The following is a 15,173-nucleotide window of genomic DNA, read 5'->3' as shown; positions in this document are numbered from 1 at the left end:
CTCTGCAGTAAACAGGTCTCTGAAATGGCCTTCTGCCTAAATTCTAGAACATTCTGCTCTCTGTAAGAGACTCAGAAAGGCCCTTTATGCTTCAAGTCTCCTAAAGTAAAGCATATGATCACTCTAACATGTTTATGCCCCTTGGAGATAATGAACAATCATTAAAACTCAGGCACACTAACAGAAAATGCCAAAGAACAATTTTATTTTGATAAAGTCCTTCCAACAGACTCTTTCCTTTTGAACTAATGAAATAAACAAACTGAACCCCTGGAACACCTTTTACTTTTATAATAATCAACTTGACTGTTGTCCTTGGGGTTTCTTCACCCTATGGTCCAAAAGTATAATTAGCATTCCCTTAAATACCTGCCAAATCCCTGCTCTGGGTGCAACACAGGCACTGGGAACACCAAAGGATCAAAGCCACACACAATCTCTGCCTCCATGAGTTTAGTGTCTGGAGGGGAAAGGGATGTTAATCAAATAATCATACTAATAAATGTATAATAATAAACACAGACAAAGTTTGTGAAGGAAAAGTTCACAGGCAGGGCTATGAGAGCAGAGAACTGCAGACCAGACTAACCTGCCAAGAAAGGGCCCATTTGAGATGCTGGTTAATTAAGTTAAGAGGGGAGGGAGGGGTCCTAAGAACACTATACAGAGAAAGTAACACATGCAAAGGTCCTGGGGTAGAATGTACTTTCACCAGTGAGGCCAATGCACAGAGGGCAGAGGGAGAATGGCAAAAGGGAGGCGGGGCTAGGATACACAAGTTCTGTAGACCATGTTAAGGACATTGGTCTTAATTGTAAGAGCCCTGGGAACCCACTAAAACATTTTAAGCAGGAAGTAATATAAATTGGACCATTATCCTAAACAGACCAATGCAACTATAGACAATGAGGAAGAGAGGGTAAGAATGGATACAAATAGGCCATTTGGAAGCAGTCCTCGGAGAGAAGATGATAGCCTAGATTTGCGGGGCTGAAGATGGAGAGAAGTGGAAAATCCGAGCAATGTTTAGGATGGTAAATTGATAGGAGAAGTGAAGAGAAAAGGAAGTGTCCAGCTATGGATGGACAGGGATGCCATTCTCTGACTATGGTCCAAAAAAGGAAGAATTCACAAGAAGATCATTGGTTTGATTTTAGAAATGACGAGTTAGAAGTGCATGAAGGGGCAGGGAGAGTATAGCTCAAGGAGTAGAATGCATGCTTAGCACACACAAGGTCCTGGTCAGTCCCCAATACCTCTTCTAAAAATAAATAAATCAGTAAACCTAATTAGCTCCTCCCACCAAACAATTTAAAAAATAAAAAAATTTAAGGAAAAAAAAAGTACGTGAAGCATCCACATGGAGATGTCTACCTAAGTGGTTACATAAAGGGATGTAAGTACAAAACAATGTCTCCTCTGGAAATAAAAAGGGAGTCATGGCGTGGCTGTGGGTGAGGTTGCCAGGGGAGAAGTAGGCAGTCGAGGCAGAAGAGGAGGCCCTGAGACAGCCCTTGAGGACCCACTTCTAGAGGGGCCGAGCTGGGGGAGGAACAGCCCCTGGGGGAGGAAGCCCAGGTGACACACTGTCCTGGAAGCCAAGCAAACAAAGTGCTTCAAGAAACAGGTGGAGAGGCCGGCAAAGACCTGGAAAAACTTACAGGCATTTATAGAAACAGAAACCAAGGTCATGTATATTTCAATACGCCGCTGAAGGGAAAAGACTAGTGAGAACCAGTCCACTGCTGTAAGTCTACCTCAGTAAGACTGTCCCCACCGGCAACAGGAAGATATTGAACTTCAAGGAAAATGTGAACATCAGGTTGACTCTCTTCTTTCTGCAGATGAAATGTTGCAGAGCACGAGTGACCTGACCACGGCCTCCAAGCTCAGAGGCAGCAGAGCCAGGAGGTGAAACCAACTCTCTGCTCACTCCCTGGGTCTTTCTGTTCCGCCTCCCCTCATCCTGGGGCGCTTTTTCCTGCTTCAAGTGTGCCTCCTGCACACTCAGGGTGACACACGAGCATGAAAACGGACCCCGCTACACAAAACTCAAATTTGCTGAGCTACGTAGAAACGCTCCTGTTTTCCAGACTTACCTCTTTGATTGTGGTGTTTCTTCCCCGCCACGAAAACCACCATCTTCCTCCCTTCCTGGGCATCTTATCCCTCATGATAGATTCCACCGTGGCCTGTTTCAAATGGATGGTAACATAAATAATGGAACCAAAAAAAGATCAACTTAGCACGTTCAAACCAAAGGACACGCACATGCAAATTAAAGTAACATTTAAAAAAAATAATCAGAGAGAACACAACATACTATTTGTGGATTAAAAATTTTTGAGAAGCAAAACCTAATGGCGTCCAAAATTACATTAAGGTAACTTAAGCATGAAGACTTAAGAAGATGTTAAAGGAATAAACAAACAACAAATAAAATACAACACAACAACAACAGAAAAAGAAAGCATTGAAAAATCATTAGTGATTAGCCAGACCAGGAGTTTTCAAATTAAAGTGGTTTATTGATTTTAAGATATTGTTATTCTCAATATGATGATTATAAAATAAAAAATGAAATGATTAATAAGGGGTCTAGGTAAACAGTTTTAAACAAAAGGTAAAATGCGCAGCATCTTTTTAGTAAATGTAAACTTCCAAATTTTGGCAAACTGAACATTAATAGATGCATTTGGTTTAAAACCTCAAGAATTAAAAAGAAAATTCACACTCTTGCCCTAAATAAACGCAAGTTGAATAGGAGACAATTAAATATTAATTAATAATTTTTTCCCAAAGAACAAAATATATATCTTGAGGCTAACTCCAGTACCAGGGTTAATGTTATCTCATTTCCCTTCCTTGGTTTACAGAACTATCTGGTAGCTGATACCTCAACTGGTAATGAAAAAAAGATTAAAGTCTTTCAACCAAACAAGCTGCAGGTAAGTGACAAGATGAAATAATTCGCATATTTAGCCTGAAGTGTGCTTCTTTTTATCATTTAAAAATCCCTGACACAAACGAAAGCCTGAATACACTAAAAAGCAAATCATGAATAGAACAATTCATAAAGATGTCAATGACCCTACTCCTCCTATTTCATCCATAAAGGAAACAAGACTCCGATTTTTAAAAAACCTAACAAGATTATTTTCAGACCCAGATGAACTGATTCTAAAGTTCATTATAAAACAAACAAAAATCGCCAAGAAGACTCACAGATCGAAGAATAATAAATAGTCATAAGCCTTACTAGATATTAAAATATATTTAAAAGCTACAGTGACTAAGAGAATGCAGTGGGGCAGGAGTAAACATATTGATGGAACAGAAGACAAAGTCCGGAAACAAATCTAAACTCACAGAGGAACGTAGTAGATGATAAAGCTGTAACTGCCTATCAGTGGGGGAAAGTGTTACGTCACGAAAGGTACTGAGATGACCAGGGAGCCCTGCCAGACCCTATCAGTTGCCTCCCTGGGTGAATTATCCCCTTTTTTTCTTGCCAGCATATCCAAAACTCTGCTCAAGACTCAGACTGCACTACGTTCTGGGAAGGCAGGCCCAATTTCAGAGGAGGACCCTGACTGGTCTGCACCACGCATAACATCCCACTCCTGAGCCAAAAACTGGCTTGGAGGTGACTGTGTGACAAAGTTGTGGCCGATGAACTGTGAGCAGTCTGCCTCTATCCCTCCTACCTGGGACATGGCTGTCTGAGGCTATGGCGTGTAGAACAGTCTCTCGTGATCATAAAGGGAAAGCCAGGAGAAGCACAGGGAAGCTCACACAGACTCATCAAGACCCAAACAGCCAACCTCTAGGATTCTTATTATGTATGATAATAAACCCCTATTATTTAAGCCATTTGCAGTCACCCTGTTTCCTGCCACCAAAGCATCCTGATTCAATAACCAGCGGGAAAAAAAAATCAGTTCGGTTCCTGATACCTCACTCATTACTCTCAAAATAAAATCTAGATAAATCAAAGGTTTAAGAATGTACTAGAAGGAAAGACGGGGCGTATTTTCACAAGCTTTAGAAATGGGGACCAGGGCCATTCTAAGTGCGATACAAGACCCAGCAGCCACTAAAGATAAGACTGACAAATTCTACATACAGAAATAATTTCTATATTAGATAAACATCATAAACAGAGTCAAAAAATGATTGACAACCTATCAAAAGATTTAGAACGCCTACCACAAAGACCAATTTCTTTAAGTCCAAGAGTCCAGATAGTTCTTTCTCTGTGAACTATATCCTTTATAATCGTATTTCCATGGCACTGGTCTCTTTCCTCACTGATGCGTAAGAGCTGAGACGTGGAACATAAACATCTGTCCTGGGCCATGGACACTGTGAAGAGCCAGGCAGGGACAGATCAGAGCCACTCTGGAGAACACGACCTCAGCCGAAAGACCCAACGCTGCAGAACGGTCAATTCCAGGCAAGGCGCGGGAACCGTCGGAGGGAGAATGCGGGCACGGGGGTGAGGACAGCGGGGGCGGAGGGTGGCCTGCAGCAGCGCAGCTGCCGCTCCCCCTGCCTCTTCCTTGCAGCCACCCACCTGCTCTCACGTGCAGCGAGTGGCTGCCCAGGACCTGCACTCACTCCTCCTCGGCCAGTCGTCCCAGGGCTTGCTTCTGGGCTGAGCGATGCCTGACGCTGGCAATGGCACCTGGCACCTGGCATCCACATGGCACCTGCCTGCACCCAAGCCTGCCGTCTGCTCCCACCCTTCTCCCCTCACTGGCCTTGGGCTCTGACGGCCACACCCATCTGCTCTGCCCGCCTGTGTCCGTGGCACGGCAGATGCTGGGATAGGAATCCTGGAGGAGGCAGGACTTGGTCCAGCACTGCCGCAACTGGGAGGTTTTGCCTTGATAAGGAGGAGGGAGAAGGACACTCAAGGCGCCAGAGAGAGACTGGAGACCCCTGATGTTCATACTCATGAACTTCCAAAAAGCACAATGTCACTAACTTTCGGGTTTCTAAAATAAAAGTTCAATTCAATCACCCAGATTCATCTAACCATGATTTTTAGTGTCCCTTTTCCTTCTCGTGTTAAAGCTCACCTTTGGCAAAGGTTTCTGGAAGGCCTGCATCGCCAGGAGCAGAGGCGCTGCTGTGGTCCAGTTGTAGTACCTAACGGGAAACAGTGAAGAGACGTCAGAAGACCAAAGCTCAGACTGACGACCTTTCTCATGTCCTGAGAAGTGCTCGTGGGAGGCTCTGGAGCTCCAGCTGGGTCAGCCCTGCAGCCAACCCCTCTGGTGGTCCCCCACATGCCTGCCCTGGCAGGAGCCCCTCCTCCATCCGAACCCCCAGCAGCCACACTGAGGGGCCAAGCAGCCATCATGGCAGCAGCAGAGACGACGCGGCAGGTGACCCTGTGGCCAGCTGAGAGCAGCCCACGCCCTGCTGTGCATTGAGCCACCAACGTGGTGGGCATTTCCTGCCATGCTTCACGCCCTCAGTTAACACGTGAACACCTGGGACTTCCTCTTAGAGAAAAAAAGTTTGCCAACAGTCTGTAAAAACACGTGCACATTGCTTGACCTCAGAGAGCAAAGCTTTCAGGAGTGGAACCTCAGTCTATTGTGTGACACTGGTGTGGAGTACCGGGCACTACATAAGCCAAGAGCCACAGGCCGAGGCAGTGACGTCACACGTTCCATCGCAAAATCTAGTGCAGGTGAACTAAAAACCCACAGGGTCTGTGGTTACGTCAACGTGCTAACTCTGTAGCAGCGCAGTATCCAGCCAATGGTGAAGAGACAATAACACATTTTAACAGAGACTTAATCATATTCATTCCTGAAGGTTAACGTCTAGGTCTGTACAGCTGAAACCCTGAAGCTGAGACGTTATCCCACGAAGGCCAAAATTACTTTCGGGAGGAACTTACTTATTTCCGATCTTCACCACGAGATTGGGGTCATCGATGAGGGCTGGGTTGTCCACAAACTGTTGATATGATACAGCTTGTTCCAGAAATGCGTCTGTGAAAGCAATCGTGGGGAAAAGGGGGAAATGTAAGGAAAATCTGGTTCAAAAAACAGGCCTGTTTTTCGTGAGCTCATATTCATAGCTATCTTCTGAGAGTTCAAGCATTCCAACTGTGCAGACAATCCTATAAAATCTAGTTGTAAAGGGGGCTTCAGTTAGTCTTGGGGGTAGAGTCTGCAGAGCTGAGGGGAGGTGGGGGCAGTCGGAGGATATGGGGGAAGCCCACCCTTAATTAGGGCACATGTTTACGCGAGGAGCAGGTGTGTGGGAACCAGGACACACATGCACCTGCAGAAGCAGATGCATGCGGGGCAGGACTCGAGGTCAGGCTACCTGGGTTTAGATCAGTCATTGGTGTGAACTTGAGCAAGTGATTCATCAGCCCAGGCTCAGTCCCCTCAGCTGTAACGTGGGGACAGAGACCACGCCCACCTCCTAGGTGGTCGTGAGGATGGAGAAGGCTGTGAATGAAAGCACAGTGACCTGCCTAACCAGGTGGGGCAGAGGGGAGGGACACCCATCAGCTGGAACAGCTGAGTGAACCGACTGAGGTCTCAGGGCCACGTCACCATGTAACTGGGATGAGACGCTGAGAAACCACTTTTATAAATAGTGTGGGCACTATGCATTAATTCATTCCCTAAGCCAGCACCCTCCAGATCCAGCTGGGGAGCGTCCCAGGACTTGCTTGGATACCCTCCCCCGCCAGCACCCACACCATTTCCCCCCACACCTGCAGCGCACTGAGCTTTCCTAATGCTTAAGTTCCCACCCGCAGACGCACCTGCAGGACCAGCTCAGGGCCAAAAGGCAGCACTGTGCCCAGAAAACACACCTGACGGTGAGTGACCCCAGTGGCCTTGCTGTCGCCTGGAGCCACCTATGACCCACAGAACCCTGAGGGCAGCCAACTGCCAGCCAGCAGCTGTGAGTCAGGGGTTGTCACTAATCACACCAGAGAAAAGCGCCCTGTGGCCTGAATGGATCACAGGAGGCCGGGCTTCCAGACATTCTGACCAGCGGCCACCAGGGGGCGCTCTATGCTCGAGGACCAGCGCCACCGCCGGAGGTACCTTTGGTGATCTCCCTGTTGTCGCTGAGGCCCCCGCACAGGGAGATGGCGATGGACGGCAGGTCCCGCAGGCCGTCCGAGGTGCTCTCCACGCCACTGTCGATGCCTGAGCTGCCCACGGACTGCGGGGACTGGTTGGCTGACCGGGCTCCGTTGTCGCTGGTGTGTTTTGTGAGCCCTGAAGGATCTCCGCTGGGAAGAGCAAAAGCAGAAACTGAGTCCTTGTCTGGGGCCTGACAGGGACATCAAGTGACCCCAGCAATCAGAGGAGCAGATGACGTCCCCCACCAGACAGACTTTCATCAAAGCTCCAAGACAAAGACAGACAAGTTAAATGTGTTACCTTAGGAGAGAAAACAATCATTTTTAGCCTGTCCATCTCCCTGTATCCTGTCTAAACACACATGAAATGGACTGAGGAGGAAGAATCCTGTCCTAAGGGCCTCAGGCCTCTGTCTTCACCCTCAAAGGAGCAGGCCCTCCCTGCAAATCTTGGGGGAACTGAAGACGGGCCCCCAACGGCCACAGGAGACTCTCCCCTAGGGAGGGACAGGGTCTTTGCCACTGACTTGGGTTGTGGGCCACTGACCACTGTGACGTGACCTCAGTGCCACGGGGAGATTGCCACGGGGAGCTGGCCTCGTGCCTACATTCCTGCTCGGAAGCCGGCCCCGGGGCTACGTCCACACACCAACGTCTACAGAGTGCACTGCTCTTATGGCTGCTCCTCACAGTGAAACGTGAGCCACTTGCTAACTTTTCTTACTCACTTTCCAATCAAACATCAGGAAAAAAATGGACTTGCAGATTAACATACAGATTGCAGAAAATGCTACAAAGAATAGAAAGAAGTTTTACTTTTTGGGAAAATACAGGGCAGCGACTTCAGGATCCATGTCTGTGAGGTCATCCAAGTAGACGCCATCAGCACCAAGGTGTCTGCTTCGTTTGTCTGAAAGAGCGAACGGGTCAAATCAGAACACCATTCTCCCAGAAAAGACCCACAGACTTCTGGGTGTCTCTAGAAAGAGCACGTGAGCACGATGTGCGGATTGGCTCAGAAGCGCCCCAACTGGAGCACAGGAGCACAGCACCACCGCCAGGTCCCAGGCTCCACCGCTCGCAGCCCTGTGGCTGTGGCCACTCACTGATTCACTGAACTTCAGCTTCCCAACCGCGGAGGCCTAAGGGGTACTAAGCATCCAATCTACTGGCACAATTACCATTATTTTTATGATTATTATTATTGGTATCAATTTGGTTTTGATGTTATTATTACTGAATAATATCACTTTCACTAAGCATTTCTCCAACAATAATGAAGCACAGCATCCCCAACGATGCATCGTCAGCCCCTGGGCGCCGTGACTGCACACTTCCTGTTTCCTTCTGCCAGAGAATCATGTATCCATTTATACAAACCTAGAACCCTGTGCAAAGCCGCACAGCTACCAGACAGGCTTAACAACATTGCTCTGGACAAGCAACCAGGTGTGCATTAAACTGCATGAACGGAGCACCACTAAGTGCCAAGGACACAGGTGAGCCAGGCCAAGAAGATTCTTGACCTCACAGAGCCCGTGTGTTCCAGTAGGTAAGTTGGCCAAAAAACAAACGACCATTTAAAATAGTGACACACGGTACACAGAAATTAAAAGAAGGTCATGCACTACAGGGAAACTGGGGGCAAAGGGAGAGTGGTGCAGGTTAGCTTAATAATCAGTGTCTTGTGGAGTCCCAGAGGGGGCTGGACCCCGCACCCCTGATCTATACTGTGAGGGCCTCATAACACGATCTCCAAGGCCTCCCTTGGGTTGGACTTTCTACAGCTGAGTTCTGATAACTCAGGTAACCAGCAAAAGGGCACAGCCCAAACAGGAGCAACGGGCTGTTCCTACTTTGAAGTACTCTGAATTCTTGAGGGAAGGAGCTAGAGTTTGCAGGGCACCACGTGTGCCTGGTGGAGTTGGCGGGGAAGGGCCAGCTTTCTCACCCTTCTTCCTCGAAGGCGAGTCCACCTTGCTGGCGGCCGGGGCGGCACTGGCAGAGAGGGGTTTGGGTTCTTCGATCGTGGGCACAGGTGGGGCTGCTGCTCCCAGGGCCTCAATGTCCTCTTCGTTCACAAACTGCATCTCTGTCTGCGGCTTGCTATGCTCTAACGGTGGCTGCGTGGGAGGTCCCCCGGCCAGTGTCGGTGACTGGTCACTAAAGGCATCTGAAGACTCACTGTGAATGGCTTGAAAGTGCATCTTATCACAGATTTTTCTGCTGTTCAGTGGGCTGCACTCTTTCATCTTGTGTGGAGATGACTAGACCAAAGGGGCAGGGAGGGAGAGAGAGGGAAGGAGAAGGTCAGAGAAAAACTGAGTTAACCAAAGGACAACTGGGCAGTTGAAGATCTGCAGACCCGGCCCCACACTTTGCAGGAGACAAAGGAGCCTCAGGAGTCAGCTGGTGATCCCCCTACCTGTCGGAAGGTCTGGAAACCGAGAATAGCAGTTCCAAAGCAAATGAACTTTCATATAAAACATCGACTGCCAAGCAGAAGTGAGTGAGAGTAGTGATGGAACGCAAACGTCCATCAGGAGAACGGGAGATGTATTCACACAACAGGGTGCTGGTGGTACTGAAAATAATAAGTGAATTACAACTACACACAACAACATGATGAATCTTGTAAAACGAATCTCTGCCGTCAGAGGCTAGATCAGGCTTATCCTTGGGGGTGGTCAGCTGGAACAGAAACTGTGAAGGGTCAGGGGGCTTCCAGGCTCTGATTAAGGCCCATTTCTTGCCTGCGTGCAAGTCACCCAGTCACAGAGTGAAAATGTATTGATCTCTGCACTTGGGGTCTGGGCACTTCTCTACACGCGTGTTCTATTTCAGTAAAGTTTACCCCCACAACGTGAGCAAGTAGAGATTTGGTGGCTGGTTCATGGAGCGGGACCTCAGCATTTCTGACTTCTACCTCTCCAAGGAGTTTCCAGTGGTGGAAAAGGTTAATCCAAGCAAAAACCAAATGCAACTTGTGGGTTAGAAAGCAGGGAGAGAGATGCATTTCTGTATCTGATTTCACAGCTTTGAGCACAAATGAAAACAACGCCACACTGGATCTGTGGTCAGAACTGTTCTGCTGGAAGAAGTGATGGGTTTGCACTTCCATGCCGTCTCTCCAGCAACAAATGACATGAGTGTGTAGAGATGGTTGGCTAGGTCAGCACTGTGGCTCGTGGGCAGAGAAATCAGCATTTTCCATGAAAGCTAAATATAACCTAGAAAGGGAATGAATCCACAACTTTAACCTCAACAGATCTACTCTCCAAAGAGCTGCCCTTTCCTACAATATTTAAAAAAAAAGTTTGATATATAATAATATGATCCAATATTCTTGTACTATGTTGAAATATGAAATAAAATTTATTTAAAGAAAAGACTGTGTTCATTTCATGTTTTTAGAAACTACCTTCAGGGCACGGCAGAATTGAGAAGGGGAAAAAACTTACCTTTGCGGCTTGTGGCAGTTCTCCCCAAAGCCAGAGCATCTCTAAGTTACTCTTCTGCGCTGTCCTGTCCACAGACTTACTGACCAATTCTGAGTCACTTTTAGGTGTTGAAGGCCGGGAAACTGAAGGACTTAAGAAAACACAAATGCATGATTAGAGTGGGAAGAGAAACTTTTAAAATGTTTTTGGCCCAGAAATCTATAGTGCAAATAGCCCAGAAAATGCACCCACCAGCCACTGCCTTACGGGTGTGGCTTCATGACTATCCCCTCTGTGGCCACCAGGGGTCGACAGAACACACACCCGGGTGGAAGGTGCTTCCAATTTGGGTAACCCTGTCCCAACCTGCTGCTAAATTACAAGTAAGTAAAGCTGAGAAGTAGTAGCATATAGAAGGGGAAACAAAGGAAGGAAGATGAAAAGGGAGAGGGGGAAAAAAAGAGTTTGTTGCTACCTCAAAACCACCCACCTCTCCCTGCCTCACCCTGACCTCAACTCTCCAGCAATCCCAATTTCCAAATCAAGTCTCTCAACACTCAGACAGCTGCAAGAGTCTTGGCCATCTCGGACATCCACCAATTATATCTTATATTGAAAATATTTCCAAATCTGCACGAGCTTTGAAACAGGGAAATTATATCACTTGCCACAAACAAACTCGCTAACGTGCGGGAACCTCCAAGCTGAGATTTTGTCAAATACTGTATCTTCCAGGAATACTTCAAAGATTCCTACTTGTTCAGGCTCTTCCTGCAACAACATTCAAGACACCTAATTCTCAGACCAGCTTTTTAAGTGGTTGTTACTTGCATCTGAATCTCTACGTTTTCTATATTTTTACTCGAGACCTCAACAAACTCTTAACTTCTGTCCAACCACAGTTAAGCGTCAGCTTATCTGCTGAATTCTCACAGGATGCTAAACATCATACAGGTGAGAAAAAAGACCCATTTCATTATCTCTCGGCTTCAGTCTCCCGCACCATTTCTCCTAGAGCAAGGTGACAGTTATAAATAAAGCGGGAAAGCAAGCCCCGCGATTTTCCTGCACTTTTCTCACAGACCCTGTGTAGTCTCTTAAGTTGTCCCTCATCCCTGTGCTTGGTCTTGTTTACCTGCTGGAGTTAGATGTCAGCCCCAAAGGAGCACAACTCTGTCAGCATGTGGAGAGCTCGTGGGTGACACATAACTTGTCTCAAACCGGTACCCTTCATGGCTAAACTGACCCTGGTTCTCCTTGGTCCAGCCACTAAGACAAACAGAACCAACGCCTCTCTCCTTCATCTCACGTGAGGCGGATGGAGCCTGGCTCCTCCCTTGGTGCCCATGGCAACCATCCATCTAAATCGTTCGTTGCAGCCCTTGGGCTCTACTTGGCCAGTGTGTGGACAGGAGGATCTGGAGACAGTGTATTGTGGGGGTGCACACACGCGCGTGCGTGCACACACGCACACACACACACACACACACCAGGGGCACACAGTCCCATGAAAGGCATACCGGGCACCTCAAGTATCTGAGCAGTAAAATGCCTGTCACCTTCCCACCTCTCTTGCTTCCTCTAGTCTTATAATTATGCTTTTCTCCAAAGGGTCAATGCTTTTCTGGCACCAAAGTGCCCACAATTACATGTTTAACGTCAGTGAAATGCGCACAGGGAGTGAGGGCCTTTATGCTGACAGCTGTGACTTGGGTCGCCGTCTCCAGCGGCATCACAGAAGAGGTCCATCATTAAGGGCTCCCTACTCTCAACCGTGTTGCGCCCAAACAGTTTTAAAGCAACATAATTTTAAATTTACATTTTGTTATAAATTCTTTGGAACAATACACTGTCTTAGACACCGCACTAAATTAAGTAAAGCCCTTTAGACTGAGCCTGCTCTGCAGCCAGGGGTCAGCAGACTTTTTCCCTTGAAGGCCAGACAGCAAGCACTCCTGGCTTTGGGGAGGTTCTGCGATCTTTGCGGCAACTACTCAACTTTGCCATCAGAGCACAAAAGCGACCATGGACATCATGGGAACAGGTCGGCTGCAACCAGAAAACTTCACAGAGACAGAGGGTGGGTCGGATTGGGCCACAGGCTGTGGTTTGCCAACCCCCACTCTAGAAGAATGCAAACTCTGGACACAGTTCTCTGTCACACCACCCAACTCCAGAAGCCCTAAGATTCTGATCCTTTGATAAAAGCTACAAGCCATATGTTTCCACAGAGGCATTCAGGCGGGCAAATTCATATTCACAAAGAGCTTCAGTGGTAAAGCGCATGCTTAGCATGCACGAGGCCCTGGGTTCGATCCCCAGTCCCACCTCTCATACCCACTACGTCACAACAATAATTGCTGGCTGCTCAAGACGGACCAGCCTCGCTCAGGATTCTGCACCCGAGTACACGTGCACAGTCTGTGCCTGCTTGTTGAGGGACTTCAGACAGACGGAAGGTGAACTAGGGAAAAGACCCCCAGTGCTGAGTGTGACTGATGAGAAGGATGATTCCAAAATTCCCCGTTACCAAATTTTAGACTTTTAAGATCAAAGGTTGTTCAAAAAAGTAAGCTTCAAGGTCAATGACTGGTATTCACAAATAATGCATGTATTAGCCATGTAATAGTTTTCAGCACTTCTGTTGGTCCCAGTTAGGCACATCAGTTACAAACTGCTCACAACTTAGTTGATCTCATTTTAAAATGGCCTTTCTTCTACACATGTACCTGTGAGTGAAGCTATGTCCTGAGATTTGATTCTTTAGTCAAAAAGAAAAACAGTTTCCCATGTAGAAATTAATCATAGCTTCACCATTAAGGTTTGCAAAGTAAGGCGGGCCGCAGGACAGCCAACACTGAGGGAAAGGAGGCTGTGGTCTGAGACCTCTACATCACACCTACAATCCAAACCGTCAGATGCAGCCTAGGCGATTCTCCAAAATTCTATCCTACAAATGCTGTGGAAATACCTGGCTCCATTATTCAAAAAGTCTATACGCTACTTAAGGAGTTATAATAACTCTTCTGCTTCAGAGACATCACAATAAATGTCTTGTAAACTTATTTGTTGAACCTCAGACACAAAATAAAGATCATATGCCCAGTTTTCAATTCATTATTCTATTTTTTAAGAGCACGTCACAAAGTTAGGAAGAATGATATGCTTAACCCTGATTTTCAGAGTCAAATTTAGTACTTAAAAAAAAAATCTAATAATTTACAAATGCTTAACAGGAAAGGAAAAGAATAACCTATACGTATTTTCTTCGTAAGTAATCCGGTTAGTTGGTAAATCAGATTGGTAAGAGTTAGATCAAAATTTTCACTTCACAGAATCTCTATGTATTTTCCGCATAAGTAATTTGGTTAATGGTAAAACGTACTTGTGAGAGTTAGATCAAAATTTTTATAATCAAAGACACCCAGGATGGGGAAGCGCCCCCTCTACCTTTCCGAAGCGTGGAAGTGGGACGACTGCGGGGGGCAGGAGCTAGACAGGCCCCCCTCGGCCACAACCGCAAGATGAGGGGGGGGCCTCCTGCAATCTACCGGGCTACTGGATACCATGTGATCCACATTGAAAGGAAGAGAAATCATAGGTCAATTACATTCAACAAAGTGTCACGCCCATTATTTGACTACTCTCCCCATAACGTGTGTAAGAAGGTGAACGCGCTCGGGTGTCTGACAACAGCAGAGGACCCCATGTTGATGTCGCTACGAAATCAACACGAATCTTTGGAACCACAAAAACAGGAAATTGTCAAGGCACCCGTTTCACTTTCTGTTTCATCCATGTGCCCATAAAAAAATTGTTTTTCTCGGGGCAGAATTTAGTGCCTCAGCAAACTACATCCTCCAAAAGACAAGGTGATTTGTGCTGACAACTGTCTCTCTAAAGAAAATACATAAGCTAAAGTCTGGAAATGGATCTATTTCTCCTAATTTGTAATTACGTTTAACAGTGGTCAGATCACCTAATCTGACATGGTCATTATTCTGGTTTCACAGAGAAAACATCAGACAGGGAAACGTATTCAGGGTTGTATTTAAATTCTCAAAACTAACACAGAGTGTATGAACAGATTTTTCTAACTGTCAGTGGTTTCTAACTATTCCACATAATTTTCTTCCTAAAGTACTGTGGTTTTCCCTCCTTAGGGCTTAACTCCACAGACCTAGGGAGAGAACGTATGAGGTTCTAGAAGGGTCTTATACCTACACAGTGTAATAGGAAGACCATGGGCTGTGTGTGGCTATTGAGAACTTGAAACATGACGAGCCCGAATTGAGATGTTCCGCACATTTCAGATACACGATTGCAAAGACTTAGGAAAACGAGAATGTGAAATATCTCAACTTTTTTTTAAAAACTGATCACGTGAAATGAAAATACTTTGGATATATCAGGTCAATGAAACGGATCATCAAAGTTAATTTCACTGATTTCTTTTTACTTTTTAAGGATGGTTACTAGAAAATTTTAAATTACATATGTAGCTAGCATTCTGTTTCTACTGGACAGGGCGGGCCTAAGGACAGACAGACCCCTACGCGGGGACTCCACAGGCCCCCAGCCCCGCTCTGGTTGACAACATT

General features: G+C 46.6%; 1 protein-coding gene across 8 annotated transcripts in view; it reads right to left on the bottom strand.

Moving 5' to 3' along the window:
* Positions 1–15,173, bottom strand: part of LPIN1 (lipin 1) — a 113,561-nt gene that overhangs the window by 26,283 nt on the left and 72,105 nt on the right. For 4 of the 8 annotated variants that reach the window (XM_032497049.1, XM_032497044.1, XM_006191870.3 and 1 more), the window contains 8 exons: positions 14,023–14,130; positions 10,594–10,723; positions 9,084–9,399; positions 7,949–8,042; positions 7,092–7,282; positions 5,918–6,011; positions 5,085–5,154; positions 2,100–2,192 (listed from right to left, as the gene is read on the bottom strand). In XM_032497049.1, coding sequence (XP_032352940.1) covers positions 2,100–2,192; positions 5,085–5,154; positions 5,918–6,011; positions 7,092–7,282; positions 7,949–8,042; positions 9,084–9,399; positions 10,594–10,723; positions 14,023–14,130 — 1,096 coding nt within the window. The remainder of the gene's footprint in view (positions 1–2,099; positions 2,193–5,084; positions 5,155–5,917; positions 6,012–7,091; positions 7,283–7,948; positions 8,043–9,083; positions 9,400–10,593; positions 10,724–14,022; positions 14,131–15,173) is intronic. The other 4 variants (XM_032497045.1, XM_032497046.1, XM_032497047.1 and 1 more) reach the window with 2 other exon arrangements.

This window comes from Camelus ferus, chromosome 15, assembly GCF_009834535.1.
Source record: "Camelus ferus isolate YT-003-E chromosome 15, BCGSAC_Cfer_1.0, whole genome shotgun sequence".
Taxonomy (NCBI): domain Eukaryota; kingdom Metazoa; phylum Chordata; class Mammalia; order Artiodactyla; family Camelidae; genus Camelus; species Camelus ferus.
This window is presented reverse-complemented; position numbering and strand designations above follow the sequence as displayed.